General features: G+C 32.5%; 2 protein-coding genes across 8 annotated transcripts in view; one reads left to right on the top strand and one right to left on the bottom strand.

Moving 5' to 3' along the window:
- Positions 1-27,998, bottom strand: part of LOC111414869 (NMDA receptor 2) — a 165,273-nt gene that overhangs the window by 54,295 nt on the left and 82,980 nt on the right. For all 6 annotated transcript variants that reach the window (XM_071196248.1, XM_023046324.2, XM_023046323.2 and 3 more), the window contains 2 exons: positions 11,220-11,551; positions 6,088-6,317 (listed from right to left, as the gene is read on the bottom strand). In XM_071196248.1, coding sequence (XP_071052349.1) covers positions 6,088-6,317; positions 11,220-11,551 — 562 coding nt within the window. The remainder of the gene's footprint in view (positions 1-6,087; positions 6,318-11,219; positions 11,552-27,998) is intronic.
- LOC111414870 (fumarate hydratase, mitochondrial-like) lies at positions 20,329-22,289 on the top strand. Of its 2 annotated transcripts, XM_071196231.1 has the most exons (3): positions 20,329-21,028; positions 21,125-21,900; positions 21,967-22,289. In XM_071196231.1, exons 1-2 carry the CDS (start codon positions 20,392-20,394, stop codon positions 21,886-21,888), a joined length of 1,401 nt encoding a protein of 466 aa, XP_071052332.1. In that variant the 5' UTR covers positions 20,329-20,391; the 3' UTR covers positions 21,889-21,900; positions 21,967-22,289. The 2 variants fall into 2 exon arrangements, with proteins under 2 accessions (XP_071052332.1, XP_022902097.1); XM_023046329.2 differs by lacking the exon at positions 21,967-22,289 and having other exon boundaries at positions 21,125-21,954.

The raw sequence follows: 27,998 nt of genomic DNA on the forward strand, positions 1-27,998 counted from the left end.
CGTACCCCTCGACAGGTTGTACGTTTTAATAAACGGGGCTACTCCTGTAACGCAATTAAGGCACTTCAAAACTGGATTTTTTGCGCAACCTTTGGTTCGGTAACAACAAAAAAGGAGAATAGCGTGTAGTTTTAATAACGGGCTGGTTCCGTGAAATCCTTTCGCAAAAATTATTAAAGGTTTTTGTTCATTTCGTACCTTTCTGTAACGAGATGAATTAACACTGAAACCATGGCATCAGCTCACATATGGCATAAAAGCAATATGAAATCCTTTTGATCTTTCATTAAAATTTGTTAGATTTATTAGCTTTAATCAAAAGTCAATTTCAATGTGCTATTTTATTAATAAATACATCGTTATAGCGATAAATAAAATGAGATCAATTTCGACAACTTTCTCGTGATTATCTCGATATTTTTAGGGTTATATACATTTTGAGGGGTATTTTGTTTATTTTTAGCATTATGTTGTGTGTTTACGATACTCATAAATGCAATTAGCTACGTTGTTGAAATTTAGTGTATGGCTATTAATCCTAAATGGCATTTTACCTGAATCAATATTGAACCTTTTAGTGCTTTATAAAAACGCGAAAAGTTGTGTCCAATTAATTTTTTGAAATCTATGCAATCGTTTTTTCGGTGATTGAACCTCGATGGTTGATTATAACATCAAAATTAAAATAGATAGATCAAAATTACGAAACGTTTTTTCCTAGGAAATTGTTGTTATTTATTACTACATAAGTATTGAGTGACAAGAAAAGGAATCCTACAAAATGTTAAATTAAATTACTAAGAGCTGAATAAATTGCACTGCTTAGTAAGAAATAAATGATGTTGAAATGGAAGGACAAAAGCGTAATAATAACCACGACAACAGCACTCAACATGTAATTACGAAAGGAGAGAATACAGTAAAAAAGGTTTTAGTAGATGTAGAATATAACAAAGGGAAGGGACATGAAGATCTGGCGAACAATTATTTATATTTTAATTCCTCTGTTAGAAATAGGACAAAAATATTTTATATGAAATTGTTTCGATACTTTTATACATAACAAGTACTCATCAAAATTTGATGGTACCAAAGATACCCAAAATTTTTTGATGGCCTTATTGCTTGCAGAAAAATATGTAAAATTTTTTAAAATGAAGTAAAATGAATGAAGTGAATTGGCATCTTATTAGCTGGTTATGAGCTAAGCTTATTGAACAAGTACAGAAGGCCTTGATAAAAAATGTTGTAGTCAAAATCAGCGGATCTAAGATTTAGTAGCATTTAACATTATCTCAGACATCATACAGGAAGCATTGGTAGAGCAAACAGTAACCGGAATGAGAGTAAACGGGGAGGTAATCAACATCAGATATAAATTTGGTGTTAAGATGTGGTGTTATAGAAGCACCCTGAGAATAAGCTGGGTGAGCTGGATGATCTTGGCCACGTGATTTAGGGGGAGAAATTACTCATTTTTACAAACTATTATTTAAGGGAAAGTATGGGGTAGAAGATGTATAAGAAGAACAGTATCTTCTTCTTAAAGGAGACGGCACATACAGAAGAACTGACTACTGATTACTATTAAGATCATCGAAAGGTAAACAAAACGGTATTTTCATCCATTTGTGCTAATATAAATTCGGAAATCGTCTGCATATGAAAAGAGAGAGAAAAGCAGCGGATCCAAAACACCTTCCTGGGTTATTTCCAGAACTTCGTGAACTAAAATTTAAGTCGATGCGTACATACAAAAAGTGATGACAATGGTTAAATCGACATCAAAAACAAAGAAAAAGGGGAAAAGCCTAAATAGATGAGAGAGTTGCATGAGAAAATCATAAAAGAAATTGAGCAATTAAGCAAGTTTAGACGTCGACCATTACAAGCGTATCTTATATCGTCAGTAATCTTGATCAGTGCAATTATAGTACTATGACAATGGGGGAAGCAAGATTACACGTTAGTAATTACACGATACCCAATCAAGATAATTAAATACTAGGGTGTACTCAATAAGAAACTGTTTTTTTGAAAATAGGTACAATATGAGCAAGTTTCTACAGATATAAAAAGAATGAGTTTCGATACAAAAATCTTTTCTATATAACAAGTATATAGAGCTTGTCTGTGAAGAAGCCTTTACATTATATTTTTATGAAGGAAAATTGATTTCGTCAGTACCTTTACGGTCTAATAAATGAATATTTTTGGATTTATAAAGGAATATTTTAAGTTAAATTATACCAATTTTAAAATTATTTGGGGTAAAAATTTCACGTAAACTAAATTGTTAGAATTTATCGATTAAATTTCATGTTACATGAAACTTTTTGACGTTATAAAATATTGTTTGGGATTACATTGTTTTAAATAAATAAAATCCAAAACAAATGATTTACAACTGGTTTTATTTTAAATATTAAATCAACCTGACATGTTTCGGTCACTATTGGACCATCATCGGAGGTATCGTTAAATATAAAAGTGATATACGAGGAAACTTAATATGAAACAATATTGCTGCTAGCAGAAATATATGTAAATTTTAAAATGTCACGAAGAAAATGCAGGAACCACGTTAAAATACATAGGTTAAGTTGTACAACTAGTTGTGTTGGATTTTATTTATTCGTCACACTGGTTAAAATTATGGATCCACATATTCAACAATTGTTCTAAATGTTATGCTTTTATTTATTGATCAATACATTTTATACTGGGAATTTCTATAACTCGCAATATATGCATGAATGCAGTAAAGTAACCATAGTTATGAAACTATTATTTTAAACTTATGACACTCCTTATGATAACCCTGAGGTTTCGGCCGTCTTTAGAAACCCGAATGTTGCTTATTCTAGGTCTAGTGTTAGTCTACTTTTCGATCAATAAAAATATACCACAATCTAACGCTGAATAACAATTAAAAGCTGCTAGTGCTAAACTAACGCTAACACTAGACCTAGAACTAGAATCATTCAGGTTTAACCGTATTGAGAGACGTGCGGCCAAACCTGAATGTTTTTAGTTCTGGGTCTAGTGCTAGTTTTAGTTTTATTTGTTATTCAGCTTTAGATTGTGGTATATTTTTATTAAACGAAAAGAAGAACTAACACTACACCTAGAATTAGAAGCATTTGGGTTTAGCCGTGCGTCTCTTAAGACGGCTTAAGAAGTTATGCTTTCAAGAAATGCAAGAAATGTTTTCCACAAAACAGCTTGGAGTTAAGAAATTTAACTTTTTAAAATTATAAAGAAAGGTTTCAGGGTCGGTTATACTAAATCTTAAGTTTGCAAGGTAAACCGTTCATTCAGTGTATACTTTTGTAAGTTGCCGTCTTAATTTCGTGCATGTTGAAAGTGAGGGTAAGAAAAGATTGTTTTCTCCAAAACTGTTATGATTTAAGAGGTAAAACTTTTTAAAGTTTTAAAGGAACGTTTGAGGTTAAATTATAACATACTTTAAAATATTCGGGCGAACATATTTGGTATGCTCAGGTTATAAAGTAATATTTCAGATTACTTTGTACCTAATTTGAAGTTTTCATAGTGACCAATACATGCCATATATATTTTTTAATATCGATTATATTTGATGTTTGTTAAAAGTGTGGTTAAAGAAAAAGCTTGTTCCTTCCATAATGATTCCGACTTGAGATATAAAACTGTTCGAGGTTACAAAGAATCCTTTCAGGTTAGATTTCACCAAGCTTTAAGTTTCCTGGTAGTACATTCATTTTGAAAATTGCCAATTTAACTTCAACGTCTGTTCAGTGTAAAGGAAATATTTATTTTCTCTAAAATAGTTATGACTTAAGATGGGAAATGTTCTGATGTTGTAAACTAATGTTTGAAGTTAACTTTTGCCACAAATTAAGCTTTTAGGGAGAACCTTTTATTATAGTATATAAATTTTTAAATGTTGTTTATTTGAATTGAATGTTTGTTGAAAATGGGTTAAATATAACAAATGTTTTCCTCAAAACAGCTTGAAGTTAAGAAATATAACTTTTTGAGGTTATAAAGAAACATTTAAGATTAGTTTATATAAAATTTAAACTTTTCGTAACTTTTTACTTATTAATTTAATTAAGAAATTATGTTTAAGCTAAAGCTTTATGATTATTGTTGAAAATTTCCTCTCTTTGAATACACTTCTTAATACAATCGAAATTGTACTTCTCTGAAGAGTATTGTGGTTGTTTTGCATGGATTCAGTGCAGCCATAATTTTATTAATTCATTTTTCTCCGGTTTAAGTATCCTTCCGCATACAATAAATTTTTAATCTGTCCCCAAAGATAACAGTTAAGACTATCAAAGTGTGGTGACCTCGTTGGCTAAATAACTAAATCGTCTCTTCCAATAAACTGTATGCTGATAATAATTATGTTTTCCCTTACCATCTTTTAGAACATTGTCAGTAAGCTTCAACATCATCTCTTTTGTTTCAAGTACCATGAATGATAGAAACATATTCGATATAAAAACATATCAAAATAAACAAACCTAAATATTCTCATTTATTCTAAAAGCATCTAAACGTTAAAACTATATAGTTAAAATACTTGAACTATATGGGTTATTTAATTTTCAAGTATGCAAATAGTTTTTCCGCGTTTATGTACAGAGTTTGGTCCAAACATCCATAAATTGTAGGAGTACATTTTATTTGGGTAAACACAAAACTCGCAAAACCGAGATACGGTCATATATTTTTTAAAGCTCTGCAACTGACGTTGTTTGAATATTCCGCTTCTGGATGTAGATTTCAAATTTAAAATCAACTGGTCAAATTTAGAAAACGCGTTGTGAGATCGATTATTAATTAATATCCGGTTATCAAATAAATCGGAATACTCTGAATTGGGGAAATTGCGTTTTATCAAACGAAACATCGCCAAGAATTTAAAGCCGTTTATATATCCTGTGTGTGTTGGGGAACAAAGAAGGTATATTTCACGGTTGAAATCACGGAAATTACGTTAATTTGGAGTGCGGATAATGTTAGAGCTTTGATGTTTTAAATAAGAGTGAACGATTTGATTATTTCAGTGTTTTTGATCGTTACTGGGAAGATTTTGCGGAAGTTATGATGATTACCCAAGACTTTTTTTTATTAGTAGTCGTTATCTGATGGAACGCAAATTTAAGGACTTAAACAGTAATATATATTCGGGAGCTTGGAACGCTGGCCAACTATTCAAGCTTCTAATGACGGTAGTGAATAGATAGTCATAACCATTCGGAGATCGTTTCCATAACTGTTCTCCATATTTATACAGTAAAACTTGAATATTTTAAGACCATATAATTATTTAAATCTTATCAATTATTAATATCTCGTGAATAGAATTTAAAGGTTATTATCTTTAATCCCGTTTCTATTGGAAACCTAATCAGAATGCCGCAGCACGAACTTCGAAAGTTATCACTATTTCATCCTCTCCTTGGCTTAAGCGATTATAATTATAATGCCACCGCGTGTATACGACTAGAACAGACTTTCATTAGAGTACAGTTAACATTAGAACTTGGAGCTTTGTCGAACTTCGGACAATTTCCGAAGTCTTAATTAAACGAAGCCGGTTCAATGTTCACACAACAACTATGCTACTTGTTACAGTTACATAATAAACAGATACTAGAAGTTTAATAGAGTTTTGGATACCTGAAAGCTATTTAAAGAATTAGAGTTTTCATAACAATTAGTTCAGAAACCTTTAAATTTCGTAATTTCTTTTTGCCTTCAATTAATTGAACCAAGTTAGAATTTCTCATTTGAGGGCCTAGTTCTGGCACCCTCCGTCGATTTTAAAAGTGTTTCCGGCACTTTGAAAGTTGAGTCCAATCAAGCGAAGTTTTCTAGTTCCTGCAGTGCAGAGTTTTATGGATACTCCGCGATAGTTGCTTTTTTTATTAGGATTCAATAAATATTCGACCCGGGTTTCAATTTTGTTTCATCAAAAAAATTGTAATATCAACGTGAATTAAAGTTGAAACTTTTATAATTAGAACTCGAAAAATTTGAAAATGCTTTTAGTGGTTTGCAAATATTAAAATGGAATAAAAAAGTACTTACTCACTAAATTCAGCCTCTGTGGGTATTCGACATATCACACCCCTATCCATTGAACATTTTTCTGTAACGGGATCGAGGGGTGCGAGATTAATGTACGGAGGTTCTTCGAGGAAAGTTATTTTTAAATGGAATTTCTCGGGAACGCCTTGAGGTGGGGTATGGCTATCTCCGGGCCATACGATATCTTTGATGTCCAAACCCTCCACTTGCCACGATTTCCAAGCTCCAATCTAGAAATAAAAATTTAAATTTTTATCTAAAAATGTAATAAAAGAGCGCAAAAATAATCTATTCCAGGGTAATAGCGACATGTTCATCTAAAGCTGAAAATAAGCTTCGCCTACTCTGGCGTTCTTATAATAAAGGATAATAGATCAAAACTGCAACTTCTTATGGAACACCCGGTTCTTTTTCCTAGGTGCCTAGAAATGATTAACGATCTACTCTTGTTTCAACCACGGTGAAATGGCCCGGATTTGTACGACATCGTTAATTTTCTTACAAAAGAAAGGACTGCGTGAATTAAAATCTACGTCATGTTTTATCAGATAATTTCCAAGCTCCGTTAATTAGGTTTAAATATTTTATTCCAAAAAATCTTCAAAATCCAATATCTTATAACCCTTATTTGTTTTGGATTATAAAAATAAAAAAGGACCTGATTCTTGACGTATAAAAGGAAATATATAAAACTTGAAATAAGATGGCAAATATGATTTATGAAAACGTTTGCAAGAAGATGGGAATTTCAAGATATTGGACATGCTTTTATCTTTTGTCTGAAATCTTTATGTAAATTGAGTTATTGCAACTTTTTACGACAAAAAGAGTAAAGTGTAACACAAGAATAAATTATGAAGAAATTCACATTTTACAAGTTAGTTTGTTTAATTTGCAAATTGCGAGATGGAAAATGGAAAAAACGGAAGTTATAGTATACAATACAAGCTATTCAAGTGTCCCAATCAAAGCAATTAACGAGCTAATTACGCCCGCAGCAGTAAAATCAAAGCACAAAGCTAATTGGCACCTTATCAACGTAGTCCTAGTAATTATAGGACCTTTGCAAATGTGTAATTTAGAGAAGCAATGGTTTCTATACAATCAAAAAAGGGATGTTTTTATTAAAAAGTTGATATTTTAGAATTTGGATTAAAAATTTCTTATTTAAAATGAACTTTATAAGCTTTATCTATAGCAAAAAGTGACTTTAAAAACAACCAAATCAATCGCTTTTATGAAGCTTCAGTATTGTCGATCACTCATTGTTTCAATTTCTTACTTAATATTCGGGGATTAGTAAAGGTAAGGTTCTTCAGGAACTATTTTTCCATCTTATTGGACACAAGACTCAAAGTAAAAATTCATTATAGTGCTACAAATATTTATATAAAATAAGAGCCTTACCGAAAACAGCTTTATATCTTTCGCCGTACAGTATTACATTAACACTGTTAGTAGACGAAACTTTTGCTATGTCGATAAAAGCGATGTTCCCCACATCTTTTACCGAAACTCGATTATGCTGGGCGTCTTAGAGTAAAACTAAATTGATGGTACAACTTCGTTACACATAACCGTGTTGGTCCTAGTTAATAAATGGTGCAAGTCAAATATAATACCTTCTGAGTCAAGTTAACTGATTAAATTTAATATACGTGGTTATAGTCTGTACATCATTATAGTCGTTTTGGTATATTCATATTTCAAAGGCCACGTAAATGTCTCGAAACGTACCGCAAATAAAGTATTCGAAGCAATCAATATTTTGAAACGTTCTGTATGTGTTTACCGAGCTCTATGATGAAGAGATGAAAAAGGTTAAGTCCGTTGAAAAAGCTCTGGAAAACAGATTGAAAAAGCTCAAGGAAAAGACTAAAAAGTTAACACGAATGCAACTGTTTTGTGTGGCAGAAATGTGTTGACGCTGCCTCTGATGAAGTATGACCAAGTTCTTATCCGTATCTCTCCATCAATACCTTCTCTCCAACTCCTGCGTGGTCCTCCTCTCTTTATTCGACCTAGTAGTCGGTCTTGACCTGTTCTTTGTACATGTTAATGCCATCTAAGTTGGACAGTTTTTATGTCTGTAATCCTATAATTCCTATAGGGTGTATCTGCAGGTGGTGAATAGTTTAGATTAAAGAGATAAAAGAACTTCTTTTCTCACTATACTTAAAACAAAATCTCGACATGGACAATAATCACTCAATATGGCCTTAACACGATACTCGAAAAAAATCAATACATAAATTATTGTCATTATAAAGAATTGGAGAACGCTTTATCATTAATAGAAAAATTAGTCGTAAACTAACGAATCCTAACTAAAATCAAGTACTATCAAGAATAAGGTTAAGAAAATGAGCAGTAAGCTTCTTTGGAAACACAATCAATGCAACTTGTAAATGTAAAGAGAAGAAAAACGAGTGATAATAGGCCCAACTCAAAAATCCCTAATTAAGAGCGCACGATTGTTTAAACGACATAGTTGAACATTTTGACATTAATTTGGTCTCTAGTAATAATCGTTTTACACAAAATAATTTAATGTTGGTTGATTCGTGGACTCATTTAAATAACCGTACGCAGTTAATTAGCAAATTTTGAAATTGGGCATTTCCACTTTCACATTCACTGTGGATCATATTTTCGATTGAGATGTTGATGACTAAAATTGGTCAATTAATAAAAGATATAATCGATGTGTTTGATTAATTAGTTTTTAGCGTTTTCATCAAAATTCTCTCATATTTTAAATCGAGTGCTTCGATATCATCATTCAGCCAAATCCAAACATTTGAGATATGGAAGATTAATATCCATGAAACCGGCTCTAATCATAGTCGATTTAATATACATTAATTTGTTTCTATTAGGGGCTAGACTTTCAAGTGCCTATACGTGTATAAACAACGAGTCGAACTCGTTATCATTATTAGAGCAGTACAAGATTTACGCGAAAAATTGAAATCGGGTATTTTGTAATTTAGATGGAGAAAACTATGACGTATAGATCTTGGTAATCGAGTATATCAGATATGACCAGTTTAATTCTTCGCAATATTTTGGCGTTTTAGCGGAATTCGAAACAGATTTCGAATCGGGTATTTCCACTTTCGAAGGATTAACCTTTCGAACAATATATCATTCATCGAAATTGGTTGTCTTATCATAATCAAAATACTATGAATGTAAAATCCTAACTAATTGGGAACCAATCTCGCATAGGTGAGTAGTCTATTTATACATTTTTTGAATCCGCATCTGGTTTATTTTGTCTGTTACATATTTAATAAGTTCTCCAGGTGTATTCCCTAACCCGCCACTCTTCCATATTTTATTAGTATCTACAGTAAAACCTCGACGGATGTCGTTAGAACGGACTTCGGATATCACGGGCAAAATATTTTTAAGACATACTATTAATATTATCTATTTAACTCATCAGTACATTTAAATATAAATGTGAACACATAGATGGAGTCCAAGTTGCTCTCTTTGGGGATACCCCGAATTGTCTATATGATGTATAAATAAAGAACGGTAGTTCTAGTTTTAATTGTTATTCAGCGCTGGACTGTTGTATATTTTTATTGAACTAAAAGCAGAAGTAAGACTACATCTAGAACTAGAAACATTCGGGTTTAGCCGTCTTAAGAAATGTTCGGCTAAACCCGAATGTTTCTAGTTTTAGTTCTAATGCTAGTGTTAGTATCCTTATCTTGTAGTTGTTATTCGGCGTTTTAGGTTACAACAATCTGTAAACTAGAACTAACACAATTTTTCATATATCGGACACCCCCTACCCGTATTAATCTGTTATAACTATGTTTTACTGCACTTTTAGGTTTATTAGTAGCTTATTAAAAATATTAAAAGATTGATTAATTATTTTTGGATTGTCTATATCTATTAATGTTAAAAACGTTTATTATAACATAAATAATAATTGTATGGAGAATTAAAAAGAAATTCCTTTTCATCTTAATTAAAAATTAATACTAAAATACCTAAACAGTTAATAAAGACTTGAGTAATCATAAGGGATATTGTTAATTAAAAGTTTGTTATTACAAATAGCTATAACATAGTAATTAGGGTTAATCGGCTAACTAGGGCAATGTAATATGCTTAAGTGATTATGTGCACTGGCTCCTACTTGTTAAGTAAACACCGAAATTTCGGAACTAAACCACTTTTCACTAATTAGCACTAATTAAGCAAATTGGGTAAGCAACTTTTATTAAAAACAGAAATAATTTCGAAAATATTTCCAACTTTAAAACAAAGGAAAAAAAAGTAGATTTTTAATAAAATATAGGCATTAGCAAATGACGCAAAAAATATTTAAAACATGTTGTGAAATCCGTTCGCGAAAAAAACAAAAAAAACCTGATATATTTTCTACGGTTTGCGAACAAAATTTAATCAATACTTTTGCTGGCGTTTGCAAGTAACATTTATATTCGTTAGGAATCGATTAATTAAAAGTTGCTAAAAGTCTTTTTCTGAATAACTCTCACGAAGTTTACGATCCTATTCAATTGGCAGTTAAATTGTAGTTGCAGAACTCGTTCGTTAATTAGAAAATTTGATTTCTCTAAATCTTTGTAATTTCCAATTCCTTATTTAATTGCTGAGAAGAAACTTTAAATAATCATGTAACAAAATTCAAACAATTTTTTGAAAAATGAAAAAATTTGTAAGGTATATACAAAATAAACTATAACATAAAGAGACTATAGCATAGAGAGACATCAACTTGGACATCTATTATGTATAAGTTCAGGCATCGAGATGATGGCGTCGACGGGAAAATCGGAATAATTTGTTGGAAATTAGAATTTTAAATCACAAACGCTCCCCGAAAAGATAGGTGTTGGCTTCGTGACACGTTAAACTCGATTTGTCGCTGATAAAACAACGAATCTATTCGAAACCAGACGTGTGATGACAACTTAAACGTGCTCGAAGATTCGGCTTTGCCATTTACATACATTCATTTTCTAATTTGCACTTGTACAATTTTCATGATTTACATTCTTTTCGCATTAATAAAATGTAACAAGCTCCCCAAGGAACTTTACTCCTAAGAAAATGGTAAGAGAAAAACGATAAATAATTCTTACCTCTTCCCAAATTTGTTGTTTTCCGAGTCCTGGTCCCGCGGGTCTCAAGTTCATAATTTTCAATTCGGTCGCTTTAAGAACACCGTCTTGGGTAAATTCAACGTTGGGTTTCCCAGCATCTTGTTCGACCGTGACGTTTCTTAAGTATCGATAAAAACGATCTCCGGTATCCCATCGGACGGCGCCGGCTCCATCGCAAGATAACTGGGTGTTCAATGATCGACCTTCATTTTCCGGATCGGCTAAAAAGTTTTCCACGCCGTGTGCAAAAACTTTTATGGCGGTCGTTATTTCGTTTACTAAACTTGTACTTGATGTATCAAAATGAACACCTAAAAACAACAATAACGAATGAGTAGGGATCATTTTAGATTCGTCTCGATTTATTATGGATAATAATAATTTTATTTGGTGAGATGGAAATGTTAAGAACAGGAGTTTCCTTTTTGTGTGTTTTATTATATGGGGGGATGTAGAAAGGTTATTTCTCTTTCCAGCTGAAAAAATATGTATTCGGCGAAATATTTTTTTTATCCGTCATAAAGATTCAGAGATTTTAGGTCAGCATTTTCACCTTAACATCAATATTTTCTTCTTTTTAGAATTTATTTAAACTTTTTTTGCGAATTATTTTTATTGTTAAGTTTTTCACAAAAACTGATTGTTCGATAACATTTATTACATTTTATTGTAATCGAAATAAGTCAATTAAAAAAAGAAATGAATTATGGAATGCACATTGGTGTTCTGTTCGTCGATAATAAAACTGACGAAACGAATTCCAAACGCGTCAATCAAAGGGCAAAAATTAGTACCACGATTTCAACTAAAATCGATGGCTTCTCTGAAACCAGTAATTGCATTTAAAATTGCGAACCAAACCTTTGTGAGGTAGCCTTTATTAAAATAATAAAAGAAAAACATTTATTAATTAAATGAATTTTTAAATACGTGGAACATCTACACTTCGTCATAGAAATTAGTCCTTAGAAGTGAATAGAGGATCGCAAAGTGAACTTTCCTAAGTTCATGTTGAAATTGAAACTTTGCATTAACGTACTAAAAGCATTACCTTGATGTAATTTATACATATATATGGCTTATTCAAACGAAACTCCTATTTCTTATGTTCGCAAATAAAACAAAGTCTCACTGCACTCAAGTTCGGTGACACATACCTCCTAACTCACCAATTCCCCGAGTTAGATAAGTAATTGCCTCTTAGAGATCGTGGTCGTGTAACGCCGAGACCTAATGGCGATATATCCTCAAAGCAACTGAACCTAAATTCAAAACCAATTCATGATAAATGAAATCTTGCCGCGTTCCATTCTCGTACGATAAGAGATGTACTACTATTACGGTGCTGATCTATTTTAAAGCTTCGTTGCTCCGCTTTGGCGTTACTGAAAGAGGTAGAACAACTCCGAGATAGTAATTTTAGGTTGCTTGGAATTTACAAAGATAAACAACCAGGGGGAGATATCCCAAGTTCGAATCGCGAAATGGAAACCGCTCCTAACTAATATTTATGCGAATAAGCCATTAGGGGGAATTTATGTTTATTGAAGCTACGATCGAGTAAATTCCTGTTCATTTAAGTTTCAACTATATTTTTTCAAATAATTTCTTTTGCCACACAACGATTAGGCATCGTTGAAAATCCGATTTGGAAAAAAAGAACTCGAATAGTATCGATTTTTGGAGAGCAAAGCATCTACGTTTCGAAGAACAAGATAAATTCAACTTCAATGTCGCGACTAAAACCGCATATGTATCGTTTTCAAATACCTCCCAATGTGAAAAGAGAATTTCATTTGAGCCAACGAAATTCAAGTTGCGCATTTGCACCTCCCGGATGCATCTTTGCCTGGCTTTGTTTGCGCGCGGGATCTGTACTGGTGGGAATTTCTATGCATTTCATTTTCCGGACATTACAATGTGCTCTGATTTGTGAACACAACGACGACAATAACTGAATGTTTATACTAACGACTGCAATACTATTGAAGGTTTTGTGGAATTACGTATTCAATACCATTACAACTCAAGTTATTACATCGGGTAGGTGGCCCTACTGTAATATTGTACAAACACATTGAAAGGTTGTGCATCAGCAAATTGAAACTGAACAAATAATAATGTCAAAGTTGCATCTGTGTTATAAGTATTATAAGAGTATTGCACAAGCAGATGAGTTGAAATTATTACTTTGACTAAATCTATTAAATACAATAATTCAATAATATACAGAGTGGGACAAAAGTCTGGAAAGGGCCAATTTACTCCTAAATAGGAACCTCCAAAATCGATGGTATGTAATCGTGTCTATTACATTCTGCAAGTATTCGCAATAAAAATATTGTTTAGTCTTTAGTATTAAAATCCTGCAGCTTATTCAATACTACCAATCTATTATTATCCAGGAATCTTGATAACGCTGAACATTTATGATAAAATGAGCTAGAACTCCGGCTTGTTAACATCATATCTGATACCAATTGGCTTTAATCAGGTTTCCCAGTGAAGGCGCAATTTTGCTTCTAAGTAACATTGTATAAAAATTATTTTTTAAATTTCCTTGCACTATATAAACATTTAACTTTTGTGGTATTTGAGTACAATTTTCAAGCATTTAGTGGAGATTTACATCATTCCAATACTTTTACCTTACCAATACCCTTACATTATACCGAGTTAGATTCCCACACTATGTAAAGATTTGTCGTCGGGAAAAAGGTATTTTGTTAAGGATGAGGACTTCCGTCATTACCTCACTGAATTCTTCGTTCTGCACAGCAAGTTTTATTGTCTTTCATAACAGTAACTTTCAGTTCTTTCCTCTTGAGCACTTCCTTTCGTTATACGGCATACAGATAATCCCTTCCACTTCTGATTCATTTCCTTATCTTCAACATCGACCTTTATTACTTTCGCTTGATCTGACTTGTTAGCCTTTTTCTTTCCATGAGCTATTCTCCAACATTTTCTAGTGTTCGTATTTACTCCCCTTCTCTATTTCTTCATCTCGTTCCTCATCCTCACTCAGTACTTTCTCCGCCTTTGTATTTGTGTGTCCTGAGTGCACCTTTCTTTCCTTCTTTTAGGTTGCTTGGCATTTTTTCGCTTCTTATCAAGCCGGAGGTCAAGAGTTAACTTAAACGATCAATATAACATTTCGGACAAAGAATTACACCAAGTTGAATTATAAGAATTTTTTATTATTATACTTAGATTTTAGCAAATTTTTGTTGAAAATTTAACTAAAAAGAATTAATAATCTGGATTAACTTGAATTAATTACGGTACACATAGGGACAAAGATCAAAAGTAACTGGGGAAGATACATCTTGTACCTAATGTAATTACAACGATAAGCTGAGTTATATCAGTGCAGTGGTTGTTCAGACCGGGGTAGTAGGTCCATTACAATAACAATGGCGAGGTCTGGTATTTACCGGCCCTTGGGTACATTCCATTATGCAACTGGTTCCTTTACGTGTGTTCTCTGGGGTGAAACCTTTTGTTCTTCAAGTCCCTGCACAAAATGGCACTCCTCGCGTTTACCGCAACCAGCATAAGGGCAATTACGGTGATATACGTATAATCCACATACTCACTGAGAAAAAAAAGTTTCATTTAAAAATAATTTATCGTATTAAGTCATCGGCATCGTTGGTGAGCGGAATTTATTTGTGAACGTTTTAGAACGATAATGAGCGTGCGGTTTATGTCTTCTCGTAGATTCCGGTTTGTGGGGGGACATAATTACATCGGCACGACAGTATGCGAAACGAGCTCGTTCCATCTAAATGCTAATTTTCTTGAAACGCATTTGATATAACTGCAATAGGACAAGAATCTTTTGATGTATGAATATGCGTATATATCACCTCACATCTATGGATTATTCGCAATTGAATTATTTAATCTTATTTTAAATCAAATTATGATAATGCAACTTTGTGTTATTACTAATTCAAATTAGATAGTAAATAAGCAGTACAAATAGGTCGGGTAATTTTCGTTTTGCTCCTTTCTATCTGCTCTCTCGCTTCAGTCGGTTTCGACGAAACTAATAAAACTGAATTTAGACCCATCCTCTCACTCCTAGCGGCAATGGAAAGCAACCCGGCCCGTGTAATTAAATCGGTTGCGCAACATTAACAAATTGCCAAACTTTTACGTGGTCGTTTCGAGTTTTGCGGTTTATCCATCAACTTCATCGTTGGCTCATAAAAAAGAACACGAAATAGGAAAGCATAAAACGCGAAATATTTCCTGAGCTTTAGATATTTAAACAAGACATATATAAAAAAATTAGATTTACACATTTTACGTTTTCATTTCAAGACCATTCTGATCCAATTAAAAATTTCTGGATTTTGTCGCGTAGTGTAACTGAAATGTTCCGCTTGGACGTTTACGAATCTGACAAGCAATTAAAAGTTACAAACTACTCCGAAGATAATTTTTATTACAAAAAAAGTAGCAATTCAAGTTGGATATTTTTCTTAACTTGACACGTTTTTGAAGTTTAAACAATACGAATTGCGTTGTTTTACGACTTTTTGAAACTTATTATAAATTTTCGTAGTTGGATTACATATGCTGATGGGGTACATGGAAACTATTTGGGTACACCTGAACTTCAAGTACAACTTGATGACTTAATCTACATGTTCATATACTCCTCAGAGACCCCATCCTGCCACTCAGCGAATTGAAACTAGTAACTCGAAACGGGTCGAAAGGGTTTCATTAAAAGAGAGACTTTCACCTGTTAAACTATGTAAGTGGCATAAATTAAACGATTATCCTCATTATAACGATTTATATTCGTATCATTGAATGTATTTATTTATGTTAGAATTGATTCCTGATGACCTATAAGATCATTCCATAAAAGTGGAAAACTTGTTGAGAGTTGGAAGCAGCAAGTGTAAAATTAGATGAGTTGACCAAGTTACGTTATTTATTATCAGTGCTATTGATACGGCAACATCTGCAATAACGATGGGATTCCTAAAAGGACGTCTTTTGGATGCCGAATTAAAATTAAAGGGTGCTCAACCCGAAAGCATAGATTATCAAAATTACGCTTAATTCAGGAGGATTTCAAGGAATATATTATGAATCGAAAAGCAAATAAGATGGATATCTATCAGAACAATTTAACACTTTTTAAGTCAAAAATTACCAAGATTAAAGGTAATAAGGGAATTTCCATGCTGACATTGGAATATCAATCCGTACATCAACAGGGAATGAAGAGAAATATTATTTGGTCATAATAAACGAGTTTTTTTCACTTTATGACAGTGTATTTATTAAAGACAAAGAGCGAAGGCCAATTTGATTTAATAACCTACATTAGATATTTGAAAACAAAAGGATACAATAATTGGTTAATAATAAGAATGGATGACGACGGAGAATTTACCGCTGAAAAATTTTAGTCAACAAAAGGGTATGAATATAGATTATACATTACCATACATTCCTCAGCAAAACGGGTGATTGAAAAGGCTAACAAATATTGAATATACATTGCTATATACCCTTCAGCAAAATAGGTGAGTGAAAGGGCTAACGGAACTATCTTAAATAAAGTAAGCATATGACTTGATAAAGTCGATCTCCCACTAGTGCATTAAAAGGTATCTACCCGCGAATATTCTTGTTGGTGGACTTAGAAAATTCCATGAAATTGAAGAAATAAACTAGAACCTAGAGCAATACAGGTATCGTACGGCTAAATATTATGCAAATGCTCAAAATCTCAAGTTGACACTTAAACGTTATGAATTTTTAAAGGTCATGGAATGTTAGTTATCAGTAAAATGGTCTATGTTCCTTTAGTATGCAATGAAGGACCGTCGCCGCATTCTGCAACTTCTTATCATTTATGGAAACTTTACTTATTTACCTCTACAGGTAATGCTAAATTATCTTTCTTGCTCAATCTGAAGATACGTCTATGTGACAATTTTGTTTCAATTTCGTATACGAACTTTATTATTCTTTGCCAGACTTTTGGCTTCCTGCATGGTTTTTTCTCTGTTGTCGATGATATCCAATACCTCCTTGGCTCAAGTCTCTCGTAATCTTCCTTCCCTCCTTGTTCCAACATAGCCCTCCACACCTGCTTTATTTGTCTAGTGTCATCGTATGTAAGTGACCCTCCAACATAATTGTAGTTCAATAGTCAATCCCCTTAACTACATAACATGCGTCACCTACTCAATATTTGTTTCATCGATTTCTATTTCCATCCTTTGTTCATTGTCTATTACCTACCATAACTTTTATTTTATTTTTGTTGACCTTCATGTTGAAGGTCTTCATTTTGCTGCATAATCTTTTCCGCTATTTGTTGGAAATCACTTTGAGCTTTATCTGGTTTTGTTTCAAATGTTCAAATATTTTAAGTCAAACTTATATTTTACATTTCTCAAGTCTCAAATTTTTCTTTTTCCATAAAAAGTTAATGTATTCTGGTAACCGACCGACTTGAATTCATCTGAGAACCAATGGATATCCTTTTTTGGGAATGAGATGATTTGATCTATCTTCACAATTACTTCAGGATGCAGCGTATACACTGAAAGAAATATATTCTTAAACGAAGATTATTACTCTTGGCTCCAGCTTATCATATTCTTGTATATCCACAAGAAGATCATTTTGTTGAGTGAAGAAAAACCACATATTCTCAAAGCAAGTATACAAATATTCTTGATTCTCAAGAAAACGAATTCTTAGTGAAAGTAAATCAATATTCTAATAATAATAATAATAATAATAATAAAAGTTCTTTATTCATACAATAAACATTACATGAAACGTCATTACAGTTACAATCATATCTTCACAAACAGATGGAGTACAAATAACAAACAAGTTAACAAACAACAATAAGTTAACAAATAAAATAGTCAGTGTCCTGAAAATATTCCTCACAGGAGTAATAGCATTTTTTTATTAGTAAATTACGTACATATACCTTAAATCGCGTGTTGGACAACATCTTTACATTAGGTGGTAATTTATTATAAAGTTTGACGCCGTGATAATCGACGCCCTGTCTGGTCAAATTTAGACGGTGCAATGGGACTTCTAACAAATGTTTATTACGAGTATTATACTCGTGTTTAAAGTTATTTCTTTTAAAATGTTCACTGCTGTGTACATAATATAAACATGTAAGTATATATACACACGGTAATGTAAGTATATTTAATTTTTTAAATGACGGTCTACATGTTTGTTTCGTTTGTAGGTTTTCCAGAGCACGTATACAACGCTTCTGCAGTAGGAACACCCTTCCCACAGCCGACGAAGTGCCCCAGATGGTGATCCCATAGGTCGCGATGGCAATTGCAATCGCGTCCTGTTTTTTGGAGTCTACTAAAACACCTTTATGAATAACACTTTAATTCTAGTAAAAAATGAAGTAGTGAATAAACTAGTGGATAAATTGCATAAAGAATTTTATGTGAAAAATCAAAATGAAGTGAATACATTTCTTGAAACGTAAATTGAAAAACTGGAAAATATGTTTGAAAGTCGAATGGTGACTTCCATAGAAGTTAATTTTTAAATATATAGCAGTCAATCAGTAATAACAAATATATCTTACAGAGAATTTATGTACGGCTTAATGTATTTATCAATTATAATGAAACTTCGTCTGGGGCAGAGGATGCGGGGATCAAGTAGGCCGTCAGTTGTCACTGCCGGCCCTAAGCCTGGATAAAAGAGAGTTTTTAGATTAGCCGCCTGTTTGGAGTTAAGCTTTTCTGCGCTCACAGAGCTAAAGGTGTAGTTTCGAAAAATAGAGAAATTAAAAATACCACGACCTATATGGAGCCCAGAGGAAAATGTGGAAAATGCTAAAAAAATGTACAAACAAAAAACATCCGGACAGAAATATGGGAGAACTATTTCTAACAATTATATAGTACTGACGAAACAACTAAAATAGAAGAATGAGAGGAATAACACTTCTAACCACAACAATTTAACAATGAAATTATTTTTAACCGTGGTCAAAGAGAAATTGGAAGCGCAGATTGAAAACAGACAACAACGTTTTAACTTTCTTTTAGGAGCTAAAAGGAAGGTCAATAGAATTTAACAAACCCTTTATATCACTATTAACTGTAACGGATCGTCTTAATGACCAAAAATTCTACATTCCCTGTTCTGTTACTTTTAATTACAATGCCTCGGCTCCAAGTGACCTCGATTAAACATAGTGAAGAATCTGTATTTTCGCCTGAGTAAACCCAAGTGGCTTGTGGTGTAAGCAATTGATAGCGTCCCAACATAAAATTGGACGACACATACAGCAGTGATTAGATCGCACACGACCTCAGCAAAGGTCACTTACAAGAGTAATTTTAACCCCTCGGCGTGATCAAACGAAATATATTCTCCACTCCAACTCCGTAACCATGGAAATGTCAAAAGTGGAATGCTTGGAGAAGAATTTTGCGATCTTTGAAACTAAGAATCCAACCCAACTCATCTCATTGAGTTTAATTACGTTTCTGTTTCAGAAAATAAACAAGCAACTATCAAATTTAGTAAACTATTACAACCATCACTTCAAATAGACAATACTTGTAATTTAAATTACTTTGACCATTCCAAACATTTCCTACTAATTAAATTCGTTTGTAGTAGATGACAAAGGGTTTCTAATTAAAATTCCTAACAAGTTTATTTAATTAATCCTAATATCGAAATACTCAAAGTTAGAATAATTATAAAATCGTTTGATTTAAACTTTTTGTCTCACCACCTTTTAATTTGATTTCTATTTTATCGACTAAGTAGGAACGTCTCTTTTTTATTTCCAGGCATCGTAAAAGCATCCTTCAATTAAAGTGGCTCTTTGAAACTAAAGAACTTTTCGTTTCTGCGGAAAAATATCTTTCAATTTAAAATCCAATTTACATCTTTAATATCGCACCAGAAAGAGTGAAAATAAGTAAGGTTTACATATTTCACCACTATTTTAATACTTAATAATCACTTTTTATAAGTTTATTAAAAAAATAAAATTTCGGACGTATTTTTTAACGTTTATTAATTATCATTTTGACAATTCTTAATGATATTGATGATTTATGTTTGTCAAAATTTTAATTAAAACGTTTATATCATGGACGATTTTCGAATAGAAACTGACACAATGGGAATAGTTCGCGTCCCTATCCGCAAATATTACGGTTCGCAAACAATGAGATCGTTGGTGAATTTTCCAATAGGCGACGAGGCCGAAAGAATTCCATTGCGAGTAATTCAAGCGATGGGGATTGTTAAAAAAGCATCGGCTCTTGTCAATCTTCAATACGGTCTCGATTCAAAAAAAGTTGAAAATATAACTCACGCTTGCGACGAAGTTATATCTGGGAGTTTGTACGAGGAACATTTTCCCCTTTTGATATGGCAAACGGGATCCGGAACTCATACCAACATGAATGCGAACGAGGTAATTGCGAATAGAGCAATCGAAATGATGGGTGGAAAATTAGGAACGAAAGTTCCGGTACATCCTAATGATGATGTAAATATGAGTCAGAGCAGTAATGATACATTTCCCGCTGCTATGCATATAGCTGTAGCTATCGAGTTGCAAGAGTGCACTTTTCAGGGATTGTTCGCTTTGAGAGATGCGTTAGAAAAAAAAAGCAAAGAGTTTACTAACATTGTAAAAATTGGTAGGACACATCTTCAAGATGCTGTTCCTCTCACTTTAGGACAAGAATTTAGTGGTTATTTACAACAAATTAATTTTGGTGAGTTAAAATCAAGTTTTTAACAAAACAAATTACCTCAACCATCATTGATTTTCCATATATCCCCGCAACAATGTCTATTGTTCTCATTCACAGGGATCGCAAGGCTGCAAGATACACTTCCTCGGCTCTATATGTTAGCTATAGGGGGTACTGCAGTGGGCACAGGTTTAAATACTAGGTCGGATTTTGCAGAAAAATCCGCATCGCAAATAGCCCAGCTCACCGGATTACCATTCATTACAGCCCCGAATAAATTCGAAGCGTTAGCGGCTCACGATTCGATGGTCGAAGTTTCTGGAGCTTTAAATACTATAGCTTGTTCCATCATGAAAATAGCCAACGATATCAGATTTCTCGGTTCCGGACCGCGCTGTGGTTTCGGAGAATTGAACCTACCCGAAAACGAACCCGGAAGTTCGATGATGCCCGGAAAAATTAATCCAACACAATGTGAAGCTATTACAATGGTTTGCGCTCAAGTTATGGGTAATCACGTTGCAGTTACAATCGGAGGTTCAAACGGACATTTCGAGTTGAATGTTTACAAAACTATGATGGTTGCTAATGTATTAAGATCAGCAAAGTTATTAGGAGATGGTTGTATCGCTTTCGCAAATAATTGTGTAATAGGGATTTCTCCTAATTTAAAGAAAATTGAGCATAATTTGAAAAATAGTTTAATGTTAGTGACTGCTCTTAATCCTCATATTGGGTACGATAAAGCTGCGAAAATTGCTATTACTGCACATAAAGATAATGCTAATCTTAGAGATACCGCGGTAAAATTGGGATTTTTAACAGCCGATGAATTTGATCAATGGGTGAAACCTGAAAATATGTTAGCACCGAAAAAATAGGAGTTTTAAAATGTATTATTGAAATTTATTGTAATCTATAATAATAATTGTAATGATTTATTTTAATATTCTTTCTAGCACTTTCCTACTAATAATTGTTGCTAACTTTATTTTTACAAACGTGATAAATCCTGCAACAAAAGAGAAACAAGAAAACACAAGTTTTTAGATTACAAGAAAATTACATAATAAAAATTTGTTCGTTATGTTTCAAAAGAGGTAAAAATGTGAAAACATCTCGACCTAATTTTGTGGAATCCAGAAATAAATCGACTTTGCATTGTCCAAATGCACGATTTCTTCTAAGTCATCTCAAATTGAACAAAGCGGGACCTTGTATAATTTGAATTTATTTAGAAGTTCATAATCTAAATCTAAATGTAATGTAATCACCGTTAAATATTGTTATAAGATTAAAATAGTTCTGTGTCTGTACATTTTTCAAATCAAGGCAGTTATATTCAAGGTCACTGAAGTCAACAAATGATAATACAGGTACAAGAATCTGTTAGCGTAACAAGTGAAAGGGGATAAGTTGGCTAAAGCAAACTATAATAAAAGAATTCTGAGAGCAGAAACTTGATGCAAGAATTTTGAAAATTCCAAGTCTGACTATATCCATACTTAAGCTTTTCATGAAAACCTACTTTCCATGTGATGTAGTGAAAACGATTTTTGTGTGCTCTATAGTTATCGACAAAAAAATTAAATTTGAAAACACAATATTATAGAAGACACACAAATTTGCCTACCATGCGTAGTATTCATTTTATAGTAACCATAAATTTTTACCTAAAGAATCCGCTACTATCATTTATATAAACCTAACTAAATCCTGGTATTCTAAACCATGAAAAGAAAGACTGACGATGGAAATTAACGCAGAGAGTTAAGTTTTAAGGATGTTAATTTTATTGAAATGAAACTCTTAGTTACATTGGGGGATTACTTACTAGAAAACTGTGTTATATGCAAATAAGATTCCATTACTGAAAGTTCATTTTCAGAATGTAGGCTCATAGTGGCAAGATCGTTAAGATCGTTAAGACCCATGACTCTATTGTGGGACCACAAACACAATTTACAAATATACATATTTAATATGTCTTTACTTTAATATGTAAACTCTTGTAAATAAAATGGCAAATCGTTATGTTGTCGTTGATGTTCCGCTTGACGCAACCATTTCGACTTTTCATTGCTCGAATAGTACATTTTATGTCTATTTACTTATTTATGATTCGTAAAAGTAAACTCATACTGGGATATATCGTTAAAAGAATCGATGTTCAAAATCATCGCCACAAAGCACTTGGTATTTGTTACGCTGTAATAATCTTAACATGTTTCTCTTTTTTAATTTTTTTTGATGTCAAAGTAATTTTAAATTAAACTTTGTTGCGATTCGTCATGTCCTGTACATGTCGCTACTTGCTGATCAAGGCGAATGTGAGTTTTAATGTATCGATTTTGTAAGTAAAGGCATCGTGGTAATTATTGCCCAATTAGTCAGCATGCCGATGTAATTACGCAGTTTTAAAAAGAGTAATTTTTAATAGGGGACATGAAACATCAAACGTGTTTAAAACTTTCCTCTCGCGAACAAATTTTACTACAAATTAACTGTTAATGAAAGCGTTAATTTTATTATTCGCGAGAATATTATCGATTGGGTAAAGGCACGAATATCTAATAAATCATTATCTAATTGCACTTGTGAATTTATATCAAGTTTGGGAGGACTTGCAAAAAAAGCACAACGAAATCAAGACAAGTAAGGAGACTAGCTAGTTAGTTGAAGAATTTGATAATCTGCACTTGAATTAATGAAACTAAATTCAGACAAAATCTTTTTGAAAAGTTAGAAAGTGGTAGGTCACTTAGCTGGAGTGAAGAAAAACTAGTTAATAAAGAGGAATGATGCGATATGTCGATGAGATGGTCCCTTCAGCAGAATAATTGTTATGACCACTCCCAAAATGCACAAAAAACTCAATACGTGTTTAAGCAGAACAAAAACCGAATATTAACCTCTTTGAAAACGCCGTTAGTTAGGCCATTAGAAAATTCACCAAATCATGAATAGCGGCTTCTTCATCACGTTTTGTCGAAGCAATAGGATATTATTTATTATTAATAGGATTATCGGTATTCTACGTGCCTTGTTCTAATACAAATGCGTTTTCTAACTCCGTGGTCCCTCGTCTCATGTTTTCTTTTAACAATTTTTGTTCTGATTTAGACTTGTTTGCTACTCCCCGGTCTACATTTAGGAAATTGGTTAATGACCTCCCATATGCATCTCGTGCGCCGTTTGACTTGCGACGTTAATTCTGTTTTTGATTGATTCTTTTTTCAATATTTTTGATTATTAGTTTTGCTTAAGTTTCACTTTTTTGTTAAATTTTATTTCTGTTGCTATGTTTTTTGTTAACCTGTTTGATATTTTTTTTTTGTTACTTATTGCTAAATTCTTGTTTTTAGTTTATAATATTGTATATTTTTAGTGGATGCTTCGCTGGGCTTGTCCCGTTTGCATCCCAAATAAAAAAATAAAATAAAAATAAAATAAAATAGAAATCCTCGACAATACCAACCAAATCAGAAGACTCAAGAGGTTGGATCAAATCCTTAGAAGTGGTGTAATTTGTGTTAGTGGAAAATCAAAATGCAGTGCTCGTTTACACATTAATATTGGTGCAATTAAGTAATGTATTAAACATGAGAAATCCTAATGACTAAGTTCTAAGAAAAATGCAGTTCCTATCAATTTTTGTCTGCGTGCTTCTTCAATAAAAACGTAATAGAAAAATGGGTATTTTCACATTGATTGATTTTTATTTTTGTTCGTCGCTATCAGATGTGTTGATTGGGTGATTTCAATTCAGTGCTTGATAGTTCCGAAACTATAAAAGTATCGATTTTGATAAAAAACAGTGCCTGAATGTTCCCGACATTGACAATTTGATTGAGTGTTACCAAACTGAACTTATTTAAGTAATAGTTAGGGATATTGATCGAGAGATGATAGCGATTTTAGTTGTATTTTTAGGTGGAGACACGGAGATAAAATTAAAATTCAATCTCCAGGTTCATGGCAGTAAGTTTGATGGATTTTGAAAACGTCCTTGAAAATGTTTTTAGTTTTTTTTAATTCACAAATCCTATACGTTTTGACAGTAGAAGTACTCAAGCTTTGTGCTTTCTAAAATCAAAAAAGGCTTCCTTATTTGAGTGCCTTAAAATTAATTTTTGAAATTAATAAGACCTTTCTCTACGAATTTCCTGCTTTGTTGTTAAATAATGCTTTGTTTGAGGAAGCCAAAAAAGAAGGTTTCATCGATTAGGGCACTGCTAAAAGGTCAATTTGATTTAAAACTTTTATGGTTTATTCACCGCTAAAGAGCTTACAAGAAGGTTTATTATTTAAAATATGTCGAATGCAGCTTAACAAAACGTCAGTCAGTAGTGATGATTTTTGACTGATGAAGTATCTTATCACTAATTAGTGATGATGACGACCAAGAAACACAAAACTAGAACTAACACTATCACTAAACCTAGAAACTTCTTTAATTAATAACTTCTCTATTGTTTGGAAGCCTTCTTTAAATATTGTGGAGAGAAGAGTAACTAATCTGTCAATTGAGATTACACTGAGGTTTACTGTTAAATGAATAGAATTTAATTCATCTATCACAGTTTAATCTTTTGGTTTAGTTTAAGTTTTTAGCAAGTACTATATCTAGTAAGTTTAGTCAATCGACTTATCTATAACGATAAGTGTAAAAATTTTGCACATGAATCTGCATGCTATGTAAAGTTAACAGTTCTTCTAGATACATATATGATGGATGGACAGTACTGGAGTCGTTAATTTTGAATTTAGAATTTAAATCACTAGTTAACCTAAGAGGTGCTCCTATATTTCCTATATAACTTCCAATTGGGCAATTGGAGGCAGATTTTTCAACTAGAACTGAGTTGCAACTATTTAATATGACTACTATTTAACGTGAAATGATTAGTAGATTGATATTCTCGATTCAGTTTAACTACTCTCGTTCACTATGGAGTAGCTCGTTAAGTAAATATGATATCAGTTGTAAAATTAGCGGAGAAATAATTTGTTTCATTAAATTATTGTTGTCGTGATAGAAATAATCAGTTCTGTCCAGAAGTTATTATTTGATTTTGAGGTTGACTCGATCTAGGTTGCACTTTATTTTGTTCTTTCGTCTTACATTAAGTATAATTATGGTTTTCACATCTTACACAATTAGGTGTTAATAAACAATAATTCTTTGTATAACCATATCACTAACTATTATATCTTTATTATCTTTTACTACCATATCTTTATTTAACGATTGAAAATATAAAACGATATTTTGCCCGATTTTCATTTAATATTATCATTTGTGGCTTACTGATAAGTTATTTATCTTGAGATAAATAGATCGTGGAATCAATCATCGTAAAGCTCCAATCAACATTATTTGCCAGACGTTGTTTGTTTCAGTAAATATGTACAGAGATTGATTGTATTTTCAATAATCTATATGTATTGTAATCTGGATGGTCTGCAATGCGTCAAATGTAATTTATGAAATATGAAGTTTAAAGGAGATATACTATAATATAATTTTTATCGCATTCAATTAGTTAGTAACAAAAAAAAGAAATCCGATTTATGATTTGAGTCAAGTTAAATGTGATGTTTAAAATACAAAATGCTGTATAAATACTTCCGTAATGATGTTACAAAATCTGCAATCGTGGACTTTTATTAAGGGAATATTTACTTTTTTTTTGGTTTTTATGACAGACCGTGCACCCCCTGAAACCCTAAAAGGAAAGCTCCTGGTTCACTCAAATGAAACTAAAGTAAATTCCCTGGGTAATAATTTGCTTTTCCTTGCGCGCACAGCTGGTTTTACAACGAAACGGTGCTGATGGTATTTGAAAACTCACCTTTACTTTTTATTTTCCTTATTTATTAAATGTTGTAGTGTAAGCAAACGTAATTGAAATAATGAAATTTCCCTTCTCCAAATTAATACCTAATCATAGAGAGATAAGAGACAAAGGATTAATTAGTGTAACTGCAATACGTCGTAGTCCTATTATTCCTATGCGCGACATTTCGCCTACAATTGTTCTCAATTGAACCGTCGGATCCAATGGACCTAATGACGCAATCCTAATCATCGATTATCCCATATCCCAAATTCGAGACTATAATGAACCATAATTTATGACTTCAAACCTGAAAAAGGCATTGAAAATCGATACTATTACAAGCTTTTTATTAAAGAAAAAGTACTAATAATAAAGTACAAGTAAGAATGTGTGTTACAGATAAACATTTTACAAAAACAATAATGCACGTCCAAGATGCGTCCGATACAGAAAAGTAATTTCACGCTCGATTGCATTTTACGGGTTTGGACCTGTCGATAACCGTTGACCTATGCCATTGAAACAAAGGATCGGATCTATTGACAGGAAATGAATTCCCCATCTACGTGTTGTAGTTTATAATCCATTCTATCCCTTGAATTAATCAGTTTAATTTCAATAAAATTTAAATATTTACGCAACAACGGCACAAATTTTAGTATAAATATTTAGTGTGTAATATGTAAATTGACTGATTCAGTTTATTTCAGTATAAAACAGGCCTAATGAACCGAAAGATATCGTTTTGTAGCGCGTACTTACGAGGGTCGTATGCAAATATCATCCTCGTTCAAACCGAGGAAAGTGTACGAAGAGGAAGCGGATGCGCTTACCAACCCCGGAATTTGCAACAACGGTCTTTGTTTTTTACGGTCTCGGTAAGCTGCTGCGCTAAATTGCACGTGTGTCTTGCATACACAAAAGACTTTGAGGGAACGTTAAAATTCCAATGGAAGGTTTACAAAGAATATATTTGTGAAAACAAACTATAAAGCGTTTATAAATTAATAACTAGTAACCAAGAATATCAATAATAACAACTTTACTAATTATTTTAACCCATATTATAACATTAATTGAAATTAATTTAATTAATACTTAACGATTTTAAAGGATAATTTGAGATTAAGTTTAAATTGAAATAACTT

The sequence above is a fragment of the Onthophagus taurus genome, chromosome 1 (genome assembly GCF_036711975.1).
Source record: "Onthophagus taurus isolate NC chromosome 1, IU_Otau_3.0, whole genome shotgun sequence".
Classification (NCBI taxonomy): Eukaryota; Metazoa; Arthropoda; class Insecta; order Coleoptera; family Scarabaeidae; genus Onthophagus; species Onthophagus taurus.